This window comes from Haplochromis burtoni, unplaced genomic scaffold (assembly GCF_018398535.1).
Source record: "Haplochromis burtoni strain Fernald_Lab_line unplaced genomic scaffold, NCSU_Asbu1 Contig_804, whole genome shotgun sequence".
In the NCBI taxonomy this organism is placed as follows: domain Eukaryota; kingdom Metazoa; phylum Chordata; class Actinopteri; order Cichliformes; family Cichlidae; genus Haplochromis; species Haplochromis burtoni.
Genome location: NW_024583165.1, coordinates 100698 through 125974, shown reverse-complemented (window position 1 = coordinate 125974; position 25277 = coordinate 100698). Strand labels below are relative to the sequence as shown.

At 41.4% G+C, this 25277-nt stretch overlaps 1 protein-coding gene across 7 annotated transcripts in view; it reads left to right on the top strand.

Annotated features, from left to right (window-relative positions):
* Positions 1-22849, top strand: part of si:ch73-103b11.2 (putative WEB family protein At1g65010, chloroplastic) — a 52185-nt gene extending 29336 nt beyond the window's left edge. The window contains exons 6-26 of one of the 7 annotated variants that reach the window (XR_317657.3): positions 937-1237; positions 1500-2022; positions 3153-3291; positions 4204-4320; positions 5238-5294; positions 5397-5465; positions 5566-5655; positions 7542-7651; positions 7803-7841; positions 10116-10869; positions 11863-11979; positions 12698-16405; positions 18250-18397; positions 18487-18592; positions 18805-18964; positions 19051-19158; positions 19238-19324; positions 19394-19556; positions 19977-20062; positions 20180-20262; positions 21553-22849. Coding sequence is in view for 6 of the 7 variants with exons in the window: in XM_005950521.3 (XP_005950583.1) it covers positions 937-1237; positions 1500-2022; positions 3153-3291; positions 4204-4320; positions 5238-5294; positions 5397-5465; positions 5566-5655; positions 7542-7651; positions 7803-7841; positions 10116-10869; positions 11863-11979; positions 12698-16405; positions 18250-18397; positions 18487-18592; positions 18805-18964; positions 19051-19158; positions 19238-19324; positions 19394-19556; positions 19977-20062; positions 21553-21624 (6954 nt within the window). In the remaining variant the exon portion in view is untranslated. Of the gene's footprint in view, positions 1-101; positions 156-936; positions 1238-1499; positions 2023-3152; positions 3292-4203; positions 4321-5237; positions 5295-5396; positions 5466-5565; positions 5656-7541; positions 7652-7802; positions 7842-10115; positions 10870-11862; positions 11980-12697; positions 16406-18249; positions 18398-18486; positions 18593-18804; positions 18965-19050; positions 19159-19237; positions 19325-19393; positions 19557-19976; positions 20063-20179; positions 20263-21552 lie in introns of all 7 variants that reach the window. The other 6 variants (XM_005950522.3, XM_005950524.3, XM_005950525.3 and 3 more) reach the window with 6 other exon arrangements.
* Positions 22850-25277: the final 2428 nt, after the last annotated feature.

Sequence of the window (25277 nt, the reverse complement as noted above, 5' to 3'; positions counted from 1 at the left end):
GAATTCGCACTAAAAAGAGCGGTCCATGAAAATGTTATGTATTGATCATAATGAGCACTAAATAGTAAGCATTAACATCAAGGGTATTCTGTGATTGGCAGGGTGGAGTAACTCCAAGACAGTGTTTTTCCACTGAGGACATGAATGGGCACCCAGTGAGTTCAGCTTGGCCAAACTTCTTATCCTGCTTCACCTTCAAAAAACCCCTAAACTTTAAAACTCTCGTCGCTCTGTCCCTCTAAATTAATTTCAGCATATTTTCAATCACTCCAGGTGAAGGGGGAATGAAACGGACATGCTTTGAGCCTACCTTTGCGATGCCTAAAGAGCAATTCTTTGCACAGCATCAGCATGTTTGTGGTGATTTGAATAGGCTGGATGAAAGTGGGCTGTTTGAGGGTCGCTTTAAAAATCTTCCTCTTTCTTGTTATCTCAGTGATTTTGTGCATCTTCTGATCACTGATTTGGTGAAATCAGATCTTTGAACAGCTTTAATTTTGTTTGCATTTGTTAATCAAATCAAGACGTTCTCGGCACTTTTAGCCAAGGAAATCTGTTCTGACATCATCCACCTCTGCACACTGTCCTCGTGGGGTGTTTTAGTTTGCTCTCGCTATTCCTCATAAGTACGTGTGTTTGTCTAGCTGTCAGTCCCTTTCTCCCTTTTACTGTTCCAGCTTCACTCTTCCAGTAATTTACTAGAAATAAAACTTTTTTTTTATTGCCTTAATGTTTGATTCATATAAAAAAACCAAAGCAAAACATCTTAAAGAGGACAATGATTTATCTCTACAAATGCTTACTAATGTGATCAGAACATGGAGTACAATAATCAGGATTTGAGTAACATACGTATTCCAATATTTGATTTCTCATTACATTTACATCATAAATGTTCTTTAATCTCTTTCCTCCTCATATTCCTTTGTCCTGTAGTCTTTCTGTGACCTTACCTGCCAATATATCCTTTCCTCTCCCCACCCACTCCTTCCAACCCCAACCATTAAACAGGAGCCCGGCCCGGCTAAGGTAACAGTGACCAGCAGCAGCAGCAGGGGCAGCATCCCATGCCTGCCCAGCAGTATTGCCAGCGCCGAGCGGGTGCCAATGAGCCGCGCCACTCTGTGGCAGGAAGAGCCCCGCTGGAGCAGGGCCACCATCCCCTGCAGCCGCAGTGCCTCCTGTCTCAGCCAGCTGGGCCACAGTCAGCCAGACTCCAGTATCACTACTCAAGATGGTGAGAGCTTTAACAAAACTCTATGAAACTCACAGCAACTGTATTTACAAGGATAGAAAAATAATCTAAATTGAATATGACACGATTGAGCATAAAAGTTTGTGCTTTTAATCACGTTCTTCAATAAACAAACTGAATTTCATGTGCAGCTGGGGAAAAAACCCCAACTTTCCCAGCAGTAAAATGACAGGAATGCTTTTCTTTTCTTTTTTGTCTCATAAAGTCTGCAGTGAGCTGGGCTTTTTTTTTTTTTCTCCCCCAGATGGTGGCACTGTGAGCAGTGGACGTAAGGTACGAGTTGAGAGTGGGTACTTCTCCCTGGAGAAGACCAAGTCGGAGCCTTCTCCACAGTCTGCACATCACTCACAGCCACCCCAGCATCTGCCCCTCTCCTCTTCAGCATCTTCCTCCTCTTTAGGAGCTCCCAGTTCCAGGTACAACTCTGAATCAGAACCCCAGACTTCCCCTCATCAACCCTCCCAAGACCCTCTCCCCTCTCCAGGTTCACTTGTCTACCCAAGCTACTCCACCATCAGCTCTTCTCAGAGCTCTCTGGACTCTGATCCCAGTGGAGCTACATCCACTTGGGAGGGGCACAATGGTGGCGGGGGCGGCCGAGTCGGCTGTTCCGGCAGGGAGTACGCAGCACTGGCAGATGTGCCCCGGGCCCGCAGACTGAGCTACCGAGAAGCTTTCCGCTCAGAGAAAAAGCGCCAAGACCTGAGGGCGCGGACACGGAGCCCCGGGAGAGAGGAGGTGGCTCGGCTGTTTGGGGAGGAGCGCAGGTGAGGATGACAGTTCAGAGCCGTTTTAAGTTTCCCGCTCTTCCTCGTGATAGACCCAATCAGTGCTGAACAAACACCATAACAAATAAGGCAGATGAACTTGTAGTAATGATGGCAACATGATTAATAGTCATTAATGAGCCACCGATTGTTAGCTAGAATAGAGCATGCTCAGTGTTTATGTGAAGTTCATCCATTGCTGAGGATACCCCACACAGTATTATAGCACCACCCTGTGGCTGCTCTCTCCAAGCATCTGTTGCTGTTGCTGCCTACCCTAGCTTATCAGTGGTTTGCCATTAATGATTACAGGGATTTAAATGCATGTGATGTTTTGGTTTTGTACTGCTCTCTACCTCTTTTGCTCTCGGCTACCTTGCTAGTTTTTGTTGTTTCAATCTTTTCCAGGGGCTTCTGAACAGAGCTTCTCAGAGCTAATGCTCAACCAACCCTTCCACCCTGCCCCAATGCTGTTCCCTGCTGGTCACCGCTGACTCCTGCTTTCTATCATTTCATCCCTGCACTGCCTCGGAGCACACACATGCATAATAAATACTTAATTTCCTGTACATACCATGCATACAACATACTGACAGGTTGGGTTATAGATACGGTTTTGTTTTCTCCAACTTCAATCACTACTTATTTTTCAAATACATATACATTAACAAGTGCAGTGCCTTAAGGTAATGCTGACTGTTGCTGCTTCTCTTTGCAATTTGTTTAATCCTCCATCCCATTCATTTTCCATCTCTCCTAAATTTGATCTAATTATATAACACCATTTTTTATTTATTTTTTCCTAGAAATGCCTCTGGGTGGTTCTATTTGGTAGTATTTGTTATTTTGCATATATTTATGTTGTATTTTCTGTGGAGAAGACTTTGTGTGTTTCTAAAATGATGATTTATTTGTGCTTACTGTAAACCAAAGCCTCTTCTTTCCTTTAACTCATTGATTTTGACTTTGATTTGCTCATGTTTGGTGTCTTTTTTATGCTCTCTGTGACACGACCATGATGTGCCATACCATTTTTTTTTTCTGTATTGTTAAAAAAACAAAAAAATTTTTTTGCTGTTTTTTCTTTTTTTCAAACTTGAATTTTTGAATGTGATTTTTGTGTCTCCTAGGCGATCTCAAATCATTGAGCGGTTCGAGGATGGTCAGCATGTTGAGCGCATGGAGACAAACGGCTCTGATCCTTCTGCTAACTCCGTGCTGATCCAGAGACAGGGACGCAGCGAGAGACGTTATTTGGCTAATAAACATGTACGCTCTCCTCTGAATAATCCTGAGTAAATCAAACCAGAAAGGTCATGCAATACTTACGGTGGCCCTGAGAGGTCAAACACACTCCAGCTTTAGAAAACACCAGCAAGTAGAAAAACACTGGAAAAGCCCCCCAAAAACCCAAAACAAAAGAAATGATAAAAAAGACCACAAAAGCTCTCTCTCACAGCATGTCATACTCAAGTGAAACTCCAACACACACACACACACACACACACACACACACAAACCCTAAAAAAAAAACAAACAACAGAAGTGTTTTGGGAGACAATAGCGTGACAGAATAGCTGCGGAAGTGACAAGCTAACCTTCCAGTTGACCCAATCCTTAATCTTGAGAAAAAGTGATGCATTTCATCAAAACTTTTATTAAAAAAAACATAACCCAAATTGCTAATGTTACCCAGTCATATGCAAAGGCTAATGTATGACCCACCTGGCACTGGGACACAAACCACAGTAAGAGCAGTAAATTTAGGTCTGATAAATGAGTAATATCACAAACTAACCACCTCTTATTACCAGCTTTGTCACTTGTGCATTATAATACAATATAAATATATATGTGTGTGTGTGTGTGTGTGTGTGTGTGTGTGTGTGTGGGTGTGTGTGTGTGTGTGTGTGTGTGTGTGTGTGTTACAATTTCAAACTGTGAGTAATTTCAAACTGAATTTCTGTAATTACAACGGCTCATCTGCAGTATCGTCATGGCTCATCTGGAGCCCCAGCCCACACTTTGGGAATCACGGATGGATTTGTTTGCTTTTGCTGTGTTTTTTCTGTTTGTTGGTGTTTTCTTAAGTTGCATTGCATTTATTCTCTCAGGGCAACCGTACATACTCTATAATTAAAATGAACTTCTTGTAATTTTTTATACATTTTTTATTTGTAGGAGATGTCACTAGATTCAGCAAAGGACCGTTCAGTTCCTGATGTATCCAGCTCCACTTTGGCCAACTTAAGAAGGGCCAAATCATTGGACCGCAGAGCAACTGAGTCCTCGATGACTGTGAGTGTTGAGAGTGCTGCCAAACTGTAAAGCATGATATGTGAAAAAAAAAAATATAGAAATGTATATTTTTAGGAGATTTGTCAGAGAAAATATTTTCCCACTCCTAAAGGTGTCTCTGTTCAGCAGAGCATCAAGCTTGACTTTTTTTGTTTTCTTTATATTTTTGCACACAAGTTGCACAAATTGCCACACGTGCAGTTGTTAGACTTGATCTCTTCAGTTTTCAGCTACAAAATTAAAGCGTTCAAGTTACTTAAGGTTGCAGTGGTATCATCTTGAGCTCTGACTCCTACCAGTCTGATCTGCGGTCACTTCAGGGAGGGTAGCAGGGGTGATCCACTCGGTGTGTGACTTGTCTTTCTAGCCAAGCTGCAGCTGCCCGAACCCACCCCCCTCCACTCACTCAAACACACACTCACGTACACAGCACTGCCGCCACTGCTACTGGCGATTATAAATAGCCTCCACAGAAGCAGCCGCAGTTGCGTGTGTGTCCCTGAGACAGAGGGAAAGAAAGAGATTGTCAACATATGAACTGAAGGCAGTTAGCCATCATAATGACTCTGTGCCAGACTGTGACACCACACCTGATGAAGCTCAACAAAAACAAGGTATTGTTGAGTTAGCGGTGGCCAGGTTTTGGAGGAACGACTTACTTTAGGGTCTATAAACAGCCTTGAGTTTGTGTTTCACGGGAAAGTCTTGCTCCCGCCAGTCAGTCTCTGTAGCTGGAGCCGCTTATTCTTTTTTGAGCTGAGGTGTGGATATGAATGTAAATAAACATAATTATATTGTTATTGCCATGTGATATCAAGTTAAAGGTGTCGTCATGTTTATTCATTTTTTAATTTCTTTTCATTGATTAAATGATATTCATTACTTAATGATCCATTTCTGATCTGTCTTAATTGCAGCCCGATCTGCTGAACTTTAAAAAAGGATGGATGACAAAGCTATATGAAGATGGAGTGGTAATTTGCTTTCAGTATTATCTGCTTCTCTGCAATATTGAATAAATAACTTGTACATAAAACTGGTGAATATCCAGTCAATGGGCTTTTTTGGCATTTCAGTGGAAGAAGCACTGGTTTGTCCTGACAGATCAGACTTTGAGGTACTATAAGGATTCAATAGCTGAGGAGGTAAGGCTTGTTATTCACTTAATAAAAAAAATAGTTTTAAACTTGATGAAAAATGACACATTTGTACTTATCGTTGGGTTTTTGTTTTCTTCCCCCTCAGGCTTCAGAAATGGACGGTGAGATTGACCTTTCTACGTGCTACGATGTCAAAGAGTTTCCCGTTCAAAGGAATTACGGTTTCCAAATCCTGGTGAGTGTCGAATCTTCGTGTCAGTGTTTATCCCACGTCATTAATCATCAGTAAAGAAGAAGCTTATTGTCCACGCGGTTTAGATCCGGTGTCTCCTGCCAGTCTATAAACAGCTTTAGACACCATGCGGTGCAACTTTTGGGTATCAGGTTTTGTCATTTCTCTTCCTGAAACAATTCTTTGTTTGTCATGAAGGATGTCACTTGACTTGTCATCTCTCTGTGAAAGGCTGACATCATAGCGGTCTAAATCTGCCACAGGCGTTGCCAGCCCTGCCGGTGTTCTTGAACCAATGTGGCTTCCATCTGCACAATTAAAAGCCCCGTCCTTGTGAATAATGTCTCATTAGCACTGACAGAGGAAAAACTACTCAAATACGAGTCTATGTGCAGTAGCGTGGACCCTCCTTTAAATGGTGCAGTGCTTTATTCATATAATCTTTTGGGCGTTAAACATTTGTAGTGCTTGTTGTTGTTGGCAAAATGCTTAGTGGAGGTGTATAGTTGGTTGGGGTAGAGTGGTGCCAGTGGGGCTTTGGTTCCTGCTACATGATTTAAGCTCGCCGCTCTAAAGCTGTATCTGAACAGCAGCTAGAAGGTCATTTCTTTTGTTTGCATTTGCTTGAAGTAGCTTCCACAGTAAGTTTCTGGAGGAAGTCGGAAATGGATTGCTCAAGAGGATTGTGCATTCTTTGGCTGAAAACATCATTGATCTGGTGTTCAATTCAATTTTATTTATATAGCGCCAAATCACAACATAAGTCGCCTCAAGGCGCTTCATAGATACAAAGAAAACCCCAACAATCATATGACCCCCTATGAGCAAGCACTTTGGCAACAGTGGGAAGGAAAAACTCCCTTTTAACAGGAAGAAACCTCCAGCAGAACCAGGCTCAGGGAGGGGCGGCCATCTGCTGCGACCTGTGCACCACAGGTTAAGGTAGATGGAGCTATGGTCAGTAGTGTTTTTGATTTCAAATCTCACTACTTCACATCATCAGGAGTTTTAGTCATAATGTTTTGTAGACGTTCCTTAGCTTCCACTAGAGGTCTCTGTAAATGGGGTTAGTGCTTATAGTGCTGCTGTTTCTGTTGTTAGGTGAAGGAGGCAAGTCTCATCACAGCGTGTAATTATAGAGGTTTAGATCTAGGTAGCACCTAAATTGATGTCTTGTTTGGTATAAGATTTAATATAACGAGTAATTAGTTACATTTTTCTGATCAATTAAAATATGTTTTCATTATGTGGATTGTATGTCCTATGTGTATTCTACCTTCAGTTCCTCTTCAGTTTTGTCTTTGTTACTTCAGAAAAAATGCGCATTGCATTTAGTGTAACAGGTTTGTCTTTGCCTCCACCCTCTCCCAACATCCCCAGCCACCAGTTTCCATAGTTCATAAAAGTAACTCACAATGAACTCACATTTATTACAAAACAACAGCCAGAGAACAGCTTTTGCATTTGTGGCAAAAAGGGGCAGCTGTCATTACTGTAGAGTTCTAACTATACGTTAAGTCGAATGTGTTGCACATTCAGCACAAAGCACCTCTGTTACTTGTTTTATCAGTGCAGATGGTGTTAAAAGCTATGGCTAAATGACTAAAGCCAGGACAATGTCGTAGTTTGACAGCATGAGGTGTTAGTTTTGTTTGAAGTAACTTTCCTGTCAAGAAAAACAGAAGTGAGGCTGAGAATCTACTCCTGTCAAAAGTGTTTCTCTGACACTTTTGAAGTGGACATAAGCATCTGTTGAATTGAAAAAATGAGTAATGAAATAAAAAGTGGTTAACAGCAGTTAACTTTTATTAAAAGTACTTTTAGAGCATAATTCTTTGAAATGTGTGGCTTCTGAGTGAGTCAGTTAAATGCTCTGCCTCTGTTTTCAGTGTAAAGAAGGAGCGTGCACCCTGTCAGCGATGACCTCTGGAATCCGTCGTAACTGGATTCAGGCGATCATGAAGAACGTGCGACCCACTATCGCCCCCGATGTCACCCGGTAATACCCACTGAGGATTAACCCTCACCACTGGCAGATATAACAGCTGCTTTTTTTTTTTGTTTTATTTATCTGAATTCCTATTTCCTCCTCACCTTCTGTTTCCTTCTTTTTCTTCCTCTTCAACCTGTATTTTCAACCTGCTTTCCAGGAAAAACATCCCTCTGAAACTATCGGTTCTGAAGCCCAGGTTGGAGTGCTTGTGTGTAAAATATCTCCCCCACCCCCCCCAATGTTGATGTTCTTGCTCAGCAATGTCAGCCCCACCGTTTTTGTCATCCAACCATGTGTCATGTGATTATTGAGTAATGTCTCCCAGTTAGTTGTGCTACTGTAGAGATCCACACTGCAATCACATCTACATACTTGAATAATCTGCCCAACACCACAGGCCAGTGTCAGTCATGCCTGTAATGTGATGGTCCACTAACTGTTGGAAATGGTGCCACAACAACACCAAAAGCTCAAAATAACTAAGCTTTGGGCTGAGTATAAATGTCCACCTCAAAACAAGAGCTCAGTAACTACGTAAGCATTTATTTTTGTACTTTTCATAGCAAAGCTGGAGATTATCTTTCACATATCAAATGCTGAAGTTGCACATATGACATGTTATATGTTCTTGAGCTCTTTCCCTCCTTGAGGACGCCACACAACACTGTTAAAAAGGATTGTTCCATCAGGTCACCCTGCCCTTTAAAGCAGTGCACATTAGTGAGCAGTTTACTGCACATATTCACATTAAGCCACTGTTAAAGAGCTAAAGGCAGGAACCCGTCATCAGGCTTACATCAGATCAAGTTGCTTTTAGCCCCACTGTGTGTCTTTATAAATGTTTTTGGTGTTTAATGCTTTGACATGCATTTTATTGTTTAAAATGGGGTATCTGCTGGTCTTTAAAGTTAAAGCAACTTCCTCTTTGTCACTAACAAGACCTAATAATTTTTCACAAAGAAAACCAGACTATTGTTAGTTGGCATTTCTGCTTTCATTTTTGCTAATCGGATGTCAGTAAATGTTGCAAACCAACAGACTCAGTATTTACTGCGTTCCCTCTTCTGTTACTCTTTATTTTATTCACTTGTCTAGCCGATGGACTGATTGGCTTATGCCATGACAAGGTGTCAGTTATCCCTCTGTCCAGAATTCACAAGAATAGCTGCTACTTTTAAAATATTGGTCAGATTTTAGTCTAAATCACGCACATGATCACCTGCTGAGATTTACCCAACCTTTGCTCAGTCAGGATTATATTTGTCATTTTACAAACTGTAGTCAATAAACTTTGGTGCTACCACATCGCTGACTTTCTGGTTTAGTTTTTTTTCCTGTTAAAATTATTTATGACACAATGAATTTACAATTGAGGTTAGTTTAACAGAAACTGGATTGTTGTGGCTTTTAGTCCACAACTCATTTCAGTTGTGATTATATAGCACCAAAACACAACAACAGTTGCCTCAAGGTGCTTTATATTTTAGGGTAAAGACACTACAATAATACAGAGAAAACCCCACAACTAGACAAACCCCTATGAGTAAGCACTTGGCAACAGCGGGAAGGAAAAACTCACTTTTAACAGGAAGAAACCTACAGCAGAAATGGGGTCAGTCAATGTAATTGGGTTTAGGATGTTTTAACACCTGCTGCGTCCATTTAAATTGAACTCTTGAGCGTTTTTGTTGGTGCAGGTGTGAATACAGTAGTCTCGGGTGCGGACCAAAACAACTACAAAAAGACCCAGTTGGAGGAGGTGGTCTCGGTACGATTCCAAACGAACTCCAGATCAGTTCATTTATGGTGTGAACGTGTTCCCACCCCGATCCAAGCCAACTACAAGGTGTACATTACAAGTTTGAGCGAACAAAACAACGTCCCGTACCAACGTATGCTAATGCAGGAAGGTACTGTAGATGTGCGAAGGTCTGTACGGGCTAACGTAAATTCTCAGTTTTCTGACACAGGACCTCTTTTGTGTATTTAGTTTTGTTCCTGCCCCAGATACATTTGGCCAGTGAGCAGACTGAACATTCTCACGACGTTTGTAGTGACACATTTTGGTTTGCTTAGAGTTCACTTAGATTTTTTTTCTGCGTGAAAACAAACCCAGTGTTTCATGTGGAAAAGCTACACGTTTACAAATTCAGATCACAGTAAAAGAACCATAGGTGGGAAGACGCCCTCAGACTTGGATTTAGATCAAATTTTTAAACATGTTTTTATATTTTTGGTGGTTTGTTTGTGAATCGGGTAGTTAAATGTCACGGTTTACCTCATTGGGCCCTGCAGAAACCCTGGAATGCACACTTAATCGAAGCTAGAAAACCTGAAATCTTATGTTGTTGTTTCGTCCAGCAAAGCTTTATGTAACAGCAGCTTGAGCAAATTCGAATGCAGAAGTTCATCCAGTTATCTTTGAATTGACTTATGTATGTTTTGTTTTTTTGTGCTTTGGTTTGTTCAGATCACTCCCTGATGAGAAGATAAAATCTCAGGTGATGTTGGACCCATGCCTACAGGTCACCCCTGATCCAAGCCATAATCCAGAAATCCCTAAGTCTGATGGGCAGAGGCAGCCATCTGGTAACAATGCCTCTGCCCCTGCCTCTGAGCCACGCAAAAGCAGAGTTCGTGAGCGCAGACGAGAGGGCCGCTCAAAAACTTTCGACTGGAATGAGTTCAAAATGGAACGGAAGGAAAAGCCCGTAAAAGAACGAGCAGACACAGTTGACCTCAGCTCATCGTTCTCCACAACCTCCTCCTACTGTTCTGCCTCCTCTTCTCCCTCCTCCTTGGCGTCATCTCCGGTCTCTTCTTCCTCCCTCCAAACCTCATCTGCATCAGCTGCTCACCCACCTTCAATTACAGAAGAAGCAGAAAAGGAGAACGTTAATGGGGGAACTAGCAGTACAGCTCGCACACCAAATACTGTTACTGTAACGGTGATTTCAACGCTAAATGCTACGTCACCAGTACAGCAACCAACACCTGGAATCCAAGAGCAAGGAAAGATGGAAGTGGATCACCCTGCTGCCATTAGTCCAGCCAGTGAAGACAAAGACAGCAGAAGCTCAGATGTTCAGGATGAGATTGAGCAGCGATGGCATCAAGTGGAGACAACACCATTAAGGGAAGAGAAGCAAGTACCGATCACCACTGCCTTAGGAAACTCTGAGAGACTGCCAGCGCATGAGCTTGCTGCTCTGCTAGACAAAGAGGTGAGCGTAACCAGCGTGGGTTATATCATTAAGATTTCTCCTCACCCTGAACCTGTTTTTTCCTTCACACTGTCAACAGCTGCTTGCTCATGTCGGGGTCGTCTCATTGTTGGGGTTTTCTCTGTATTATTGCAGGGTCAATTTAAAGTGCCTTGAGGTGACAGTTGTGATTTGATGCCATATAAATAAAATTAAATAGTTTGTTTTTGGACAATTAGGCATGTCTAGTTCTTGAGATTTTTTCATTTTCAGATTCAATAGGAAGTTTCATACTGGACACAACATTAAAGTCTCAGCTTTAATTTGACATCAGTACTATACAGTACTATCTTACCCTACACTTGAAATGTATCCACAGTTTTAGAAGGCTTCAGAAATGACATTTTTAATATTTTTCTATCTTTTCTGAGATCTTTGCACTCGTAGACCATCAAAGATGATTAATCAGAGGAAATGATATTTAAATATTTGGCTACTTGCCTGTTTGTTCATGGGGTAGGAATTACTTTTTAGGAGTGGATTTGGTTATTTGCTGAGTCTCTGCATGTCATGTCTTGAAATGGATCATGCTGCAGTTGCTGTTGTGCAACATTTTATGGTTTGCTGTCACAGAAATGAGCAGCTACATCAAAACAAGAAGTTTTTTCCTGCCTCCATCCATTTGTTAAGCTGTTCCTACTGTGTGTTTTTTATCATTCATTTTTAAGCAAATTTGTTTGGTGTGATCAGGCTAATTGAAGGAATTCATTTCAGCCTTGCATGTTGTTTTACATGTTGCACTTGGTAAGCCACCTGGTGATGAGAAATGCTATACTGTATATGATCTCCTTTATTCCATTAAAAAAAGTATTATAATACTTTTATTAAAAACCTAAAAAGGTAAAAAATGCTGAACTGTCCAAACGTTTTCAGTTATATATATTTTTTGGTTATATTTATTTTGTAACAACACCCTGTGCTATTTGTTCATTACCTCCTTGCCTCTCTTGACAGTTGGGACAGAAGCAGAAGGAGCTGGACCAACTGCAGAAGCAGAACAACCTCTTAAAGGAGCAACTGGAAAATGCGCTAGTGAGAGAGCAAAGTGCCAGGGAGGGCTATGTACTGCAGGTAGCTGCACTCTTTACATATTCCGCAACCTTATTTTTCTTTTAAATTGATGCCACAACATGAATTAACTTAAAGAAATGTTGTGGTAGAGCGGTGTTAAGAATTGCAAAGTGAAAGTATGTACTGTACTAACAGGTGTGTGGGTGCTTATTCTCTGATATTGCTATGCGTGGTTGTGGTTTTCTTAGCATGAGATTTTCACTAACTGTTTTTTGATGGAGTTTCACATCTCATGGGAAAGTAACTGATTTGATCTGATGTGCTCAAGGTAAGAAAGAGGATCAATAAGCCTCACGCTGTGCTTTTTCTCTCTGCATGTGTCCTTTCGCAGCTTGATTTCTGCATGCTTTGTGTTTCTGAATAAGTGTGTGATTAATGCCTTTTTACATTAAACACTTTTAGGTCATACCATGAAATCACATTATGTTTGGTCATGTTGTATTCTTTTAAATCACCATATTGATCACCCATTTTTTGGTTAATTGTTTTTTGTTTTTGTTTTTTTGGGGGGGAGGTTTTTGAAGGTGACTTCATCTAAACCTTTGTTTTCAAGTCACCTCTGAAAAAGCACAGTAGAAGCTTGAGGGAAAATTTACTTTCCTAAAAAAAAGAGAAGTTATTTTCTTCCTGGTTATCCCCGAGACGTGGCTCTCTGTATTTAGTAGAGGGGAAAGTAACGTGATGATATTAATGAAACTATCTCATCAATCTTTTCAAGAGCGCAACACCTCCTACGTCTTCACCGCACAGAGTGCCATGGCAACACTTGCACAGGCTTAATCAAGATTTACAGGGTGAACTGGAGTCCCAGAAGCGCAAGCAGGACCTTGCACAGCAACAGATCCGGACATTGAAGAGAAGCTACACCGAAGCCCAGGATGCCGTAGAGCGCCACGAGTCCGATATTCAGGCTTTGCAGTCTAAACTTGCATCTGCAATGGCGGAAATTTTAGCAAGTGAACAGGCTGTGGTCCGGATGCGGAATGAGCTCAGGCTAGAGCAGGAGCGCTCAAAAGAACACGAAGAAGAATACAGTCATAGTGAGGCTACCCTACGAGCCCAGCTGAAGGACAGTGAAGACAGACTCCGTGAAGTAGAAGCTAACCTCCTGGAGAGAAACCAGGCCCTCAGGCAGCTGGAGCGCCAGCAGGCACTGCAGCGAGACCACGTGAGGGAGATACAGAGGTTGCAGGAGAAGCTGCAAGAAGTGACTGCTCGACTAACTGCTACAGAAGAGGGTCAGGCGCTGAAAGACGAGCGCCTTAAGCAGGAACAGCATAGCATGCAAGAGAGTCATGAAAGAGAGAGACAGAATCTGTGCAAAAGATTAGCTGAAGCTGAAACTGCACACAAGAAAGTAGAGGATAGGCTGTTCGAGGCTGAGCAGCAGGTAGAGGCCTTGTTAAGGGGTAGGCGGGCCTCAGGAGGTACAGAATGCAAGCAGGAAATGCTGAAGTTGCAAGAAGAGCTGGCTCAAAAGGCTGACATGGTTGAGTCACTGAAGGAAAGTGTCCGTAGACTGGAAGAAGAAAAAGGACATCTTACGTGTCGTTGTCAGGAACTCATCAACCAGATTGCTGAAGCAGACCGTGAAGTGAACAAGCTTCGCTCTCGCCTGGAAACAGAAGAAGCAGATTACTACACCTTGGAGCATTCATATGAGAGGGCTACCCAAGAGTTTCAGAAAATGAGCCAGTTCCTTAGAGAAAAAGAGGAGGAGATCCGGCAGACTAAGGAGATGTACGAGAGACTGATGGAACGCAAGGAGGAGGACCTAAAAGAAGCACTTATTAAAATGACTGCACTTGGCAACAGCTTAGAAGAAACTGAGCTGAAGCTGCAAGCCAAGGAGGAGCTTCTCTGTCAAATGACTCAAAGCCTCTTGGACAAAGTTGAGCCTTGTAATGCTGAGAAGGATCTGCAAGCCAAGCTTGTGGTTGCAGAGGACCGCATTGCAGAGCTGGAGCAGCACCTCAATGCCCTACAGCTGGGGTATGCTAATCTACACATGGAAAGGCAGCAAATCCCAGAACAGAGTGAGGAGGAAAGAACATCACCCTCCTCGTTATCAAACGCAGAGCTTTCTTTAGACAATACATCCACAACAGAGAGCTCCCCAGACGATAAGGAGTCTCAAGCTAAGAGACCAAGGATACGTTTTTCTAGTATTCAGTGTCAAAAATATGTCAATTTCGAGGTCCTGGACACTAGTCAAAAAATGAATCAGGATGTAGCTGAAGACATTGAGTTAACTGAAGGAACAGCTACTCCTGACTTCACAGCCCCACATGCTAATGACCCAGAGAAGTTTATCTCTATCATACATGCTCTTGAAACAAAACTGCTCGCCACAGAAGATAAGCTAAGAAACCTAACACAAAATCTGGATAGGCAACGATCCACACAAGCAGAGGACTTGTCCGATATAGATTTAAAGATCGGCGAAAAGGATTCTTGCCCAGAGAAAGAGACTAGTGATGCAAGTGGTATACAGAGTAGTGCTGGCATTAAGCATTGTACCAATGCCCTTGTATGTGTGGAAAATGGTCGAGAGAAAGTTAGGGCTATTCTCAGTGGCTCACATGAAACGGATACACAGCTGCACTCATTGTGTGAGATAGAGAAGGATTTGTTCAATGCATCGCTGTACCTTCAGCGGGGACAAAAGATGTTGGAAGAGCAATCACCAGCTTTCCATCCAAATCAAACCCCAGAGACTGTAGATAAAGAGGCAATGTACCTTTTTGCCAAAACTTTGTCCTTTGAGGCGATGGTTTTGAACAAGATGGCTTTGTTAATACAAACGTCAAAGTCTGACCTCCTGCAGGCTCTTACTGAGATCTGGGAGGACATTGAGCACATTAAAAGGAGTGACAAAGATTGCTTGGCTGTAGTTTATGCCGATGTCTTGACCAGGAAGCTGATTTTAGAAAGTGGGTTCTGGAAAGAACTTGAGAAAGCAGAGACGGATGTTGCTAAATCCAAAGAGGGTGGTGTATTAGATGATGTAGATGTTGATGCCAAAGTTGCCTTCAACAACTTCATTAAAGCAGAATTAGCCTACTCAATTCAAAATCTTAAGCTTTGCTATGAGGAGAAATTCAAAATACTTAAAAGGGAGCTAGCTGTAGCTCATAAAAACCTCTATGAAAGGGAAATGGCTTTGAAAGCAATTATTGAAGCCTCTAAAAGGCCTGATTTGAAAACTGTCATAAAAGAAGTCAAAAACAACTTTGGATTCAACAAACAAAAGCTGGCGGACATTCACCCTCCCGAGCTTGCTCCGTACATGGAGCAGATCGAAATAGAAGAAGCTGGAGACTTGGCTGAGGAAATCGTAGACAGACACTTGGCTGGTGAAATGCCCTCTTGTGGCATTGACTCTGTTGAATCACTGCAAAATGCTCATGAAAGCCTGGCTAATGAACTTCAAAGACAAGCAGCGATCCTCCACAAGTATGCCCAAGAACTAGAAAGTGGCGAAAGCAATCCCGGACTGTCTAAAATGATCAGATCTCTTCTAGGACACCAAACCTCACATATTTTCACAAGTACCTCTCTTTGTATGCGTGAAGCCCTCACCCAGGCTCAAGTGGCATATGTGGCATGTAGGTTACGGGCCATGCATGAACAAGATCTGGGCTATTGTAAACAGACCAGTCAAACTATGGATGATCTCGTGCAGCAGCATGCACGCAGTGTCACAGCAATCCAAGAAAAATATGAAGAGTCTTTACAAGAGGAGTGCCGGAACTTCAAGCAAATGGTGGAATCTCTCCAGAAGGAAAATCAGACACTTAAGAGTGAGATTAGCAAACGTGTGAATCAGCTCTCGCAGCAGCAGCAGCAAGTGGTCTTCTTAGAGAAAGAGTTTCAGAAAGAGACGGAAGACCTGAAGCACAAGCATCAAAGGGAGCTGAGCCGAGCAGAACAAGGCTGTGCCTCAACAGAGCTGGCCCTCATGGAAGCAGCAGCTGACAGTCAACAAAAGTTAGAGGTTCTGCTAGCAGACATGGACACAATGGAGGAGAGGCACGAGAGTCATGTGAGGAAGCTTGAGGAGCAGTTTGAAATGAGGGTTTGCGAGCTCCAGCATATCCACAAGGACAACATCGAAAAGTTACGTTCAGAGTATGTGGAGAACATTCAGAGTCTCAAAGATCACCGATCTTACGATCAAAACCCTGAGGTCTCACAGCCACCTCCTTATGAGGAGGCCGCTACGCCAATGGAAGAGGAAGAGCAGGGAAAAGGGGACGATGTACAGCACATATCAGAGGTCGACTCCATGGTGGTTCTGAAAGACCGCATTCAAGAACTGGAGACTCAGATGAATAATATGAGGGACGAACTGGAGAACAAACACCTTGAAGGAGATGTGGCCAGCCTGAGAGAGAAATACCAGAGAGACTTTGAAAGCCTCAAGGTTTTTGCTCTTTCATTTTACCATTTTAGTGAATAAACTCTTTTTAAGGGAGAGAGATCAGTAGTTATTATAGCCAAAGAAGAATTAACTTTGATTCTTTGATTTCTAATCCTCAGTAACTGGTGATTCGAGTAACTGAGGATTAGGAATTGGGAAATGGTGTGATTTGAGACGAGTGAAACATGTTTAAATTGAACAGTTACATCATCTGTGGGCTGTAGCATGATTGTAACTGGAGCTTTAAAGGATGTCCTGAACTCCTAGGTGATAAATCATAACCACCGTGGTAACTGTAGACTGTATATAAAGCCTGGAAATAGGCTCTAGGCCAAACCCCTTAGATCTCTAACGAACTGGACCAATGAAACTTCCCTTTATGTCAGTGTAAAGAAGTTTAACTACACATTTAATATCCCTGAGATATCTTTATATAAGTAAAATAAGCATATTTTCCACAATATGTCTGTTCTTTTACATCATATAGAAAAGCTGCTGTGTTAAAAGAAAAATCTTCCAGCACAACTCTTTGGGCTGAAGTTGTAAGAAATAAATGTGTAAAATGACACAAAGTTCTGGTAGCTCATTACCCAGACTCCCCTGTAATTGTAAAGTAGAAAGTTTTTAATGGTACGGAAAATTGCGTCTTTATAAAATAGTTGCTTCAGTGTAAAAAAATAAATAAAAAAAAAATACAACAAAAAACAAATATAAATGTCTATAGTAGATGGAGGAGGGAGGATTTTTTTCTGTCATTTAATTCTTTGGCTATTACTTTAATTACTTTGGTATGGTATGAATGGCCAAAGGCAGGCTTTTATCACTGATGAGCTGTGACGCTTATGAATATGCAGCTAAAAGTCCAAAATGTATGTGCTCTTTCATATTTTCCAAAGCCATCCAGTGAGGCAGATTGCTGGGCCAATTCTGGCCTTCGGGCCTTATGTTTGACGCTGCTGCTTTAGGTTTTTAAAACTGATGAAATGTCTTAAATGTGCAATATTTCCAATGAACAGCAGGAGGCAACAACTTTGGTTTACATATAGAAGTCCTCAGGAAACACATTCGTAATGAGTTAATGGCCTCAGCATATTGAATACAACAGGACCTTATTGTATTTTTTATGCAAGTTAAAAATCTTGTTGGCCATCTGAGTCGGAGCTTCAAAAGCTTGCTCGATAAATGACATCAGTAGGTCGTCCATCTTTTATATACAGTCTCTGCTAATGAAAGTGTTGATAATTAATAGACTAATAGAACTAGTCTGTTAATTAGACTAATAGCCTATACAAGACTGTTAAATTGATAAAAGTTTTAGAATTATGTTTCTAAAATGTTTTTATATCTATCAATCTATACAGACATATAGATATAAACTATGGGTTTGTTGTCTCAGGAAGGTTCTGATCTTTTGGTATTCTTCAAATCCTGCTGATCAGCTGGGGACATCCTTTTTTGTTTCAAACAAAGAAGCAAAGCAACCAATAGCAGGTTGTCTTGAGTCCTTTCTGACACAAATTGTATTTCAGTTTACTTTAAATACTCATTTGGGCATCAGTAATTACACCATTTCCCACTTTCAGAATAAAGTAGCCTATCAGAGTAAGAGTCTATCAGTATAAACTGCAGCTTGGCTGGCCTAGAATCTCTATGCTTTACTCGCTCTGTTACTAACATAGACAATTTCTACTTCTAAAAGTCTTGCATGGCCTCTATCACTGATTTTTGCATGTAGTCGAGTAAGTTATAGATAATTTACTAAATCTGTAGTCAAAAATAAAAATGTAGCTGCAGTGAATGCATAATTCTTTTCACAACGACAGATTGTTGACTTTTTCTTCCACTAGGCCACATGTGAGCGTGGCTTTGCCGCAATGGAGGAGACACACCAGAAGGTGATCGAAGACCTCCAGAGGCAGCATCAGAGGGAGATTTCCAAGCTCATGGAAGAGCGAGAGAGGCTATTGGCTGAGGAGACGGCTGCCACGATTGCTGGTAAAGAAAGGGTCTCATCGCTCGTAGCTGCTGTGCTTTGATGACTGTCATACAGTGACTTGATATATGTGCTCTGTTTTTTAATGTAGCTATTGAAGCTATGAAGAATGCGCACAAGGAGGAACTGGAAAAAACCCAGCGCTCCCAAATAAGCGGATTGAACTCTGACATTGATGAACTACGCTTACAATACGAGTATGTTTTACAAGGGGAAACCTAAACTTTGCATCCAGTGTATTTACTATATCAGTTGGGTGTCAACATTTAATCTTGACTGGGGCCTAAAAACTGTACTGATGTCTTGCAGTTGCTTTTGGGGGAAAAAACAGTTTTATTATATGATGAAAGAAGCTTCTGCGCTGTGAAAAACACAAATGCATGTTGACACTGATTATCTGACTGTGTAGGGAGGAGCTGCAGTCCATCCAGAGAGAACTGGAGGTGCTGTCAGAGCAGTACTCTCAGAAATGTCTAGAGAACGCTCACCTGGCCCAGGCGCTGGAGGCCGAGAGGCAGGCCCTCAGGCAGTGTCAGAGAGAGAACCAGGAGCTAAATGCACACAACCAGGTCAGACTCCGCAATCCTGCACACGTACTGTGAATACAAACCTGTTTTTGTCCACAGGTTTGAATACGTCTCCATTTTTCTAACAGGAATTAAATAACCGGCTGACTGTAGAGATCTCTCGGATGCGCTCCTGTTTTAGTGGGGAAACTGCTCACTCATCACTTTCCCAGGGCAAAGATGTGTATGAGCTGGAGGTATGTTTAAACGAGCACACACACACAGACGCTCAACTCATGTTGCTCTACACCCTAAGTGCCTCTCCCTGTCTTGTAGGTATTGTTACGAATAAAGGAGTCGGAGATCCAGTATCTCAAACAAGAAATCCACTCTCTGAAAGACGAGCTACAGTCTGCTTTAAGGGTAAGCACATCTCCCTGAGAGTGATTTAAAAATCTGAGGCCGTATATTCATCTCCGATCATTTTACCAGGACAAGAAATATGCCACAGACAAATATAAGGACATCTACACAGAACTCAGCATTGTAAAAGCAAAAGCAGACTGCGACATCAGCAAACTGAAGGAGAAGTTGCTCATTGCCACAGAAGCTTTAGGTGAGAGGACTGTCGATGGAACAGTGACATCTGGATATGGTGAGTAGAAAATGCTCAATTTGACTTTAATCTTTGTTCTTTTTAGTTCCCATTTATATCCAGATATCCGTGAAGTCTACTAACATGGCAACAACCAAAGGCTGAGCAAAGCTGTGTTTATTATAAATATGTTACAACTATCCAACCAGCCACCTTTAGTGCCACCCGGGGATTGTCTCTTTTTGGATTGCTGTTGGTTTGAACTGGGAAAAAATGCCTTCAATCCTCGAAATGTTTTTAACATTGTTTTGCTATCTTTATCCTTCCTGAGAAAGATGCGTCTTCCTCTTGGTAAAGTTAGGAAAAATTGTTTTAAGATTACCGCTTAAATGCGAACAGATGCTGTCGGTTATATATTTTTTGAAGAAGCATCACCACCTGAAGGTAATGTTAATAAAAGGGTCTTTATTGTGTTTTTAGATATCATGAAGTCCAAAAGTAACCCAGATTTCATGAAAAAAGAACAGTCGGCGAGCTCCAGGCATTCACGAGGTTTAAGGTCAAAGGTGAGTGTTTGCCGTGTCGTTTGTTGCTTCTGTGGTAGAAACGTGTTCAGAGTCGGTCAGAGGTCATGTTTTACTGGAAGTGCTTCAAGTGTTTCATCTGTCTGTTTTATCCGTCAGTCTGTCACCGAGCAGGTCTCATGGGATAGCTGACACTCCCATTGTGGGGTGATCCCCTCCCAACCCCCGCCCCAACATATGCTGTAGGTATAATGTGATAGACAAACAGCATGCCCTCCATGCCTACCTACCTAACTATGCATGATTTCATCTCCCCTCTGACCCCAAACTCTTTCTTTTGGCTCCACCGTGAGCAATCGAAATATGATATTTCAGCTGAATATCAGAGGTGTGAGGGTGTTACTCATCACAAGATTTTTAGTTAGAGTCCTCTCCTCCTGCGATTGCAGAAACGGTTAAAAGATGAAAAGAAACTGTAGCGCTTTCACATCAATGAAGTACTGAACTGTGCGAGGACTCCCAACTGTCTTTTGTTTTTGTTCTGTGTCGTTTTTCTTTATTTAAAAATGTTTGTTACATTAACAGTTCTTTGTTTGTGGCTGTTTGAATCCTCTGTTTTGGTGTTGTGCATACTCTTACGGTACTGTGCAAAAGTCTTGAGTCACCTCCTCATGTCTTCATTTTGCTTCCGAGGAGCCAGATGTTCAGTTGTGTAATTATATTGTGGTCTTGACCAATAATTTTTCAGGCTTTCTGGGTCCTTGTCCCCAGTTCCTGACTATTTTCAGATGAGTGTTTTCCTGTTTTTAAGCCACTCAACACTGACTTGAATCATTGAAGTACAAAAGAAGGCACCTAACTCAAGGATTTAACCAGTTTGGTTTACACATAACTTGAAAAAAATGTGTTTTTGCTATTTCTTTAGTTAAAAGCCCAACAAATGCCAAGATAACATAGTTGGACAGGCATAACAAATATTCTTACGTCAATAAGAGAAACTGTCTCAGCTTGGTGTGCAGCGAGTCCTTAAATGTGATTGAAATGGATAGAGAACAAAAAAAGGACAAAATCCAGCAGAGACCTGACACAGATGAGATATATTTGAAGGTTCATAAGAACTTTGCTTTCATGAAGCCATTGTTAACTGAGAACTTTACCTGAAGACTAGTTAAAGAAAGCAGAGGAAAGCTTGGCTAAAAGTTTGAGCTGTGTTGCAGAGTAAAGGTGGTGATATCATTTTTCCAAGCAGAATATAAATAAATAAGGGCCGGCTCAAGACTTTTTCTCTGTACTGCATTTATGTGGCATGACCACATCCATTTATATTTTTCCTGTACGTCGTGTGTTTTAACCTTTTAAATTAAAGTGTGTCGAGCAGAACACATCTGGGATTAGAAGCTGTGACTGTTTTGTTGTTTCTGACTTTGTGGGTTTTTTCCTTTGCGTCTGTGTGTGTTTGTGTGTTCGCTCTTTTCTGCCCACATGCGCATTATTGCCTCATAACAGTAAATGACTTTGTTTGTCTTTAACAGAGCCTGAAAGAGGGACTCACCGTGCAGGAGCGCATGAAGCTTTTTGAGGCAAAAGATTCCAGAAAGATTTAACCTGAAAAGTTTTTTGCTTTTGTTTTTTTTTTTTCTCTGTTGTTCTTTGTTTTTGTTTTTTACGCCTGCCGTGCCATCATGGGCTGAAGATGTTGGGGTGGCATCTGAGATCAAGGACTTTAATCTATCTGTTCTAAGCCTCTTTCACGTTTTAGCTCGATCTTGTCTCTTATTTTAATAAAGTACATACACTTACGATCAGGCCAAGTTGGAGTCGTGTCAAACGCGCTGTGAGAGAGATTCGATTACAGCTTTTCTGTTGATCCTCCAAAATGCCAAAACTGACAGCAATACATAATATGAATAATATATAAATATATCCCAATATTGAATTAAGTATCTGCTGTATTTTATTATTGTAATAGTGTCTATATCTAATAATTTTTAACGTGCTTAATGTTGCACCAGTTCTCCTGTACATAACTACTGGACACATGTAGACTATGGTTTGCTATTATTGTTGGGGCATCTGCTGTACTATTTGATTGATATTGGAAAACAATGTGATGCTTACCTTGGTATGATGTATGAGTGTTTTATAAAACGGTGTGTCTGCGTGTGGAAGTGGGGGGGGAGGTGAGATTGCACTTACCTTTTGACTACTTGAGGAGGCTTGTTTTTATTCGTCTCAGAATCGGTGTAGTGACTTCCAGTCGATTTATTGCAGTGCAACCAAACATGCTGACTCGCGTCACATTAGGTGACCAGCCGTGATTTGTTAGCAATACTGGAATTTATTTCAAATTTCTTAAATTCTGACTTTGTGTTTGCTTCAGTGTGAGAATTATCATCTCCTTAAACCTGAACCTGTTTTTTGGATTTGCATGATCACGTTGCCTCCTTTTCCTACTCTTTGCTTTAGTGTGACGCTCTAGACAATTATAAGCTTTGCTTTGCAAGTCCTACTGTTGAGATGCTGAGATTGAGATGTTTTACTGTAAGCGGCAGTCTTGAAGCACTTGGCCCAGTCCCTGACCTCTTACTGAAATCTAGTCGTGCCTCAACTGAGTGAAGAATATAGACATCCATGAAACCTGTGCAGCTATGGATACACACTGTATAGTATTCAAACCACGCCTTGTGTATATAAATATATGCCACACGGAAGACTTCTGTGTTTTGTTTTAAACTTGTACCTTGCTCTCTAGCTCTATAAGAAATATATATGAATATTTTTTATTTTCATTTGAATGTATAACGTCAAATAAATGAAGTGTTTAAGAAATCTGTGGCTTGTATTTTTCTTTTTACAGACTTGGGATTCAGCAGTTTGTGCACCCATTCCTTACACAATTCTTCCTTAATTTATTATTTAGCTGTAAGGTGTGAGTCTGTGGTGGAAGAACCTACTCACTGGACACTTGAATAAGTCCACCTTTCCAGTGCCAGGTTGGACTCACTGATTGCCTTCAGAGCTGCCTTTAATTCTTTTGTAGATTCAACAATGTGCTGGAAATGTTCCTCTGAGATTTTGGTCCATATTAACATGAAGGCTTCACACAGTTTCCATGGTGACATCCCAAAGGTGCTCTATTAGATTGACATCTGCTGACTGGAGGCCTTTTGAGTACAGAACACTTTGAGCTTTGTGCCATAGTGCGTTACTCAGATAGGTACACTGTGGTCATAAAGGGATGGACATGGTCAGTAACGGTACTCAGGTAAGCTGTGTTGCTTAAATGATGCTCGGTTGGTTCTAAGGAGTCCCACATTTCCTGAGAAAATATTGCTTTCCAATCTTCAGTATTAGCATTCTCTGATATTTGGCATCAAGAAGGTATTTTTACTCAGAGCTCACTGATAGTTTCTCGTTTTCAGTCTCAGAAGAGATGTTTGTTGGGAACCTCAGCCTGTCTGCCACCAACAGCCATGCCACATTCAGAGTCACTTAAATTACTTCTTTTTCCCACTCTGATGCTCACGAGGTTTTCTCGATAATGTCTACGTGCCTAAATGCACAGAGTCAGTATCACAACAGTCAGGATGTTCTGTGCTACCAGTGCCTTGAACTTCAGAATCCATGGCTGCTTCAAGACTGCAGTGAGGTCAGGCCTGAGAAATCTGAAGGTGCAGCAAGCTTTATTGGCTCCAACAGCTAAACACGAACGGATGTTCATCACTATGAGAGAGCTTTTCTTTGCATTCTTGTTGTCACGTACAAACTAGTCAGTGATGTAGTCAGTGGCTGATCTGTGATGATGGTAACGCACTTTTATCTTGTGGCTGATGTCTGAGGAAATATAACCAATGTCGTGCAAAAGATCACCCCGGTGAGTTTCTGCCGTTTCTGTCATTCGTGTTGTTTTCCTTTGTATTGTCAGCACTAACCCCAGGGATGCTCATCTGGCTTTGTCCACTTGAGGGCGCTATCATCTTGGCTCTTACTGTTCCCGAAACAAGAAAGAAAAAACACCCAAACAGGCCACAGACGCATGTTTTTCTAAGAAGCATCCAGATTATTTAATTTCACAGGGGTGGATTTTTTTCTGGATGCTTTTGCAGAAATTTTCTGTAAATTAAAGGGATTTTTTTTTTCCAGCCAAGGAGAAAATCTACAAATCAAAGATTTATATTATTCTTTCATTTTCTCCTACTACTACTCTTAGTAATACAGACTACCTTGCACTGATAAACCCTTTCAGCACCTTCATTCGACCCTATATAATCATTGCCTCTGGTTTAATAATCTATTCATTATTATTATTATTATTATTATTATTATTATGTATTTATGGGGATTTCTTTAACTATTTGTTTTTTTTCTGATGTTCATAGGAGAGATCTAAATCTAGTCTAAATTTCTTTATATGTATAACAACAATAAAAAAACTATTCTATTCTAATTATAAGAATAAGACCTAAAATAGATAGAAGAAGAGGACTGTTGTTTTTCATCTTGTTAGTTAGTGCAATGACAAATCATACAGTTTCCATGCACCCATCGCCTTCTGCTTATCCACTTCAGCCACCTTTCCCAGCTGCCATAGGGTGAAGGCCGGACAGGTCAGCTGTCTGTTGCAGAAAACGAAAACATAAATTCAAAGCTTATTGTTCTTTCTTTAGCAGGAAAAAAAAAACGTGTGATATTGCAGGGACTAAATGTTGAATTTGCTGTTAAAATGAGTGGACAGTCATTTTTGGCCTGACCTCTTGAGGTCGAACATCCAGCGGTGGCTCTTCTGGTCGTGGCAGCTGACCTTTGCTGCTGCGTCTGGAGTGTGATGGTGGTGACGGGGCTAAAAGACATGGGGCAGCCCTGCTCTCTGCGTCAGTCCTCGGGGGAGACAGGTCTCAAGTTTAGTTTATGTGGAGGTCGGCCCCGCAGCCAACCTTAGTAGGTGCACAGGTAACCCAGCCGATGGGCTTTGGCTTTAGGAGCTGCTTCACCTTTAGGACAACGTAGGCAAATTCAGGTCACGGTGCCTCTTTGGATCTATTTGTCTTTTTTTTTCTCACCTGTTTTTCTTTCTATCGATAAAGACTACAATGATAGCATTTGGCTTTGTGATTGCTCACCGTGCAGCAAAATGTTCAAATTAGTACCTTTTTCTTTGCAAATATTGATTAAAATCTTCCCATTTTTCATTATTTTATGTGTCTTAACCCCTATTTTGCTCTGTTTTTGAAAAGAATGGATGTGTTTGTGTGTGTAA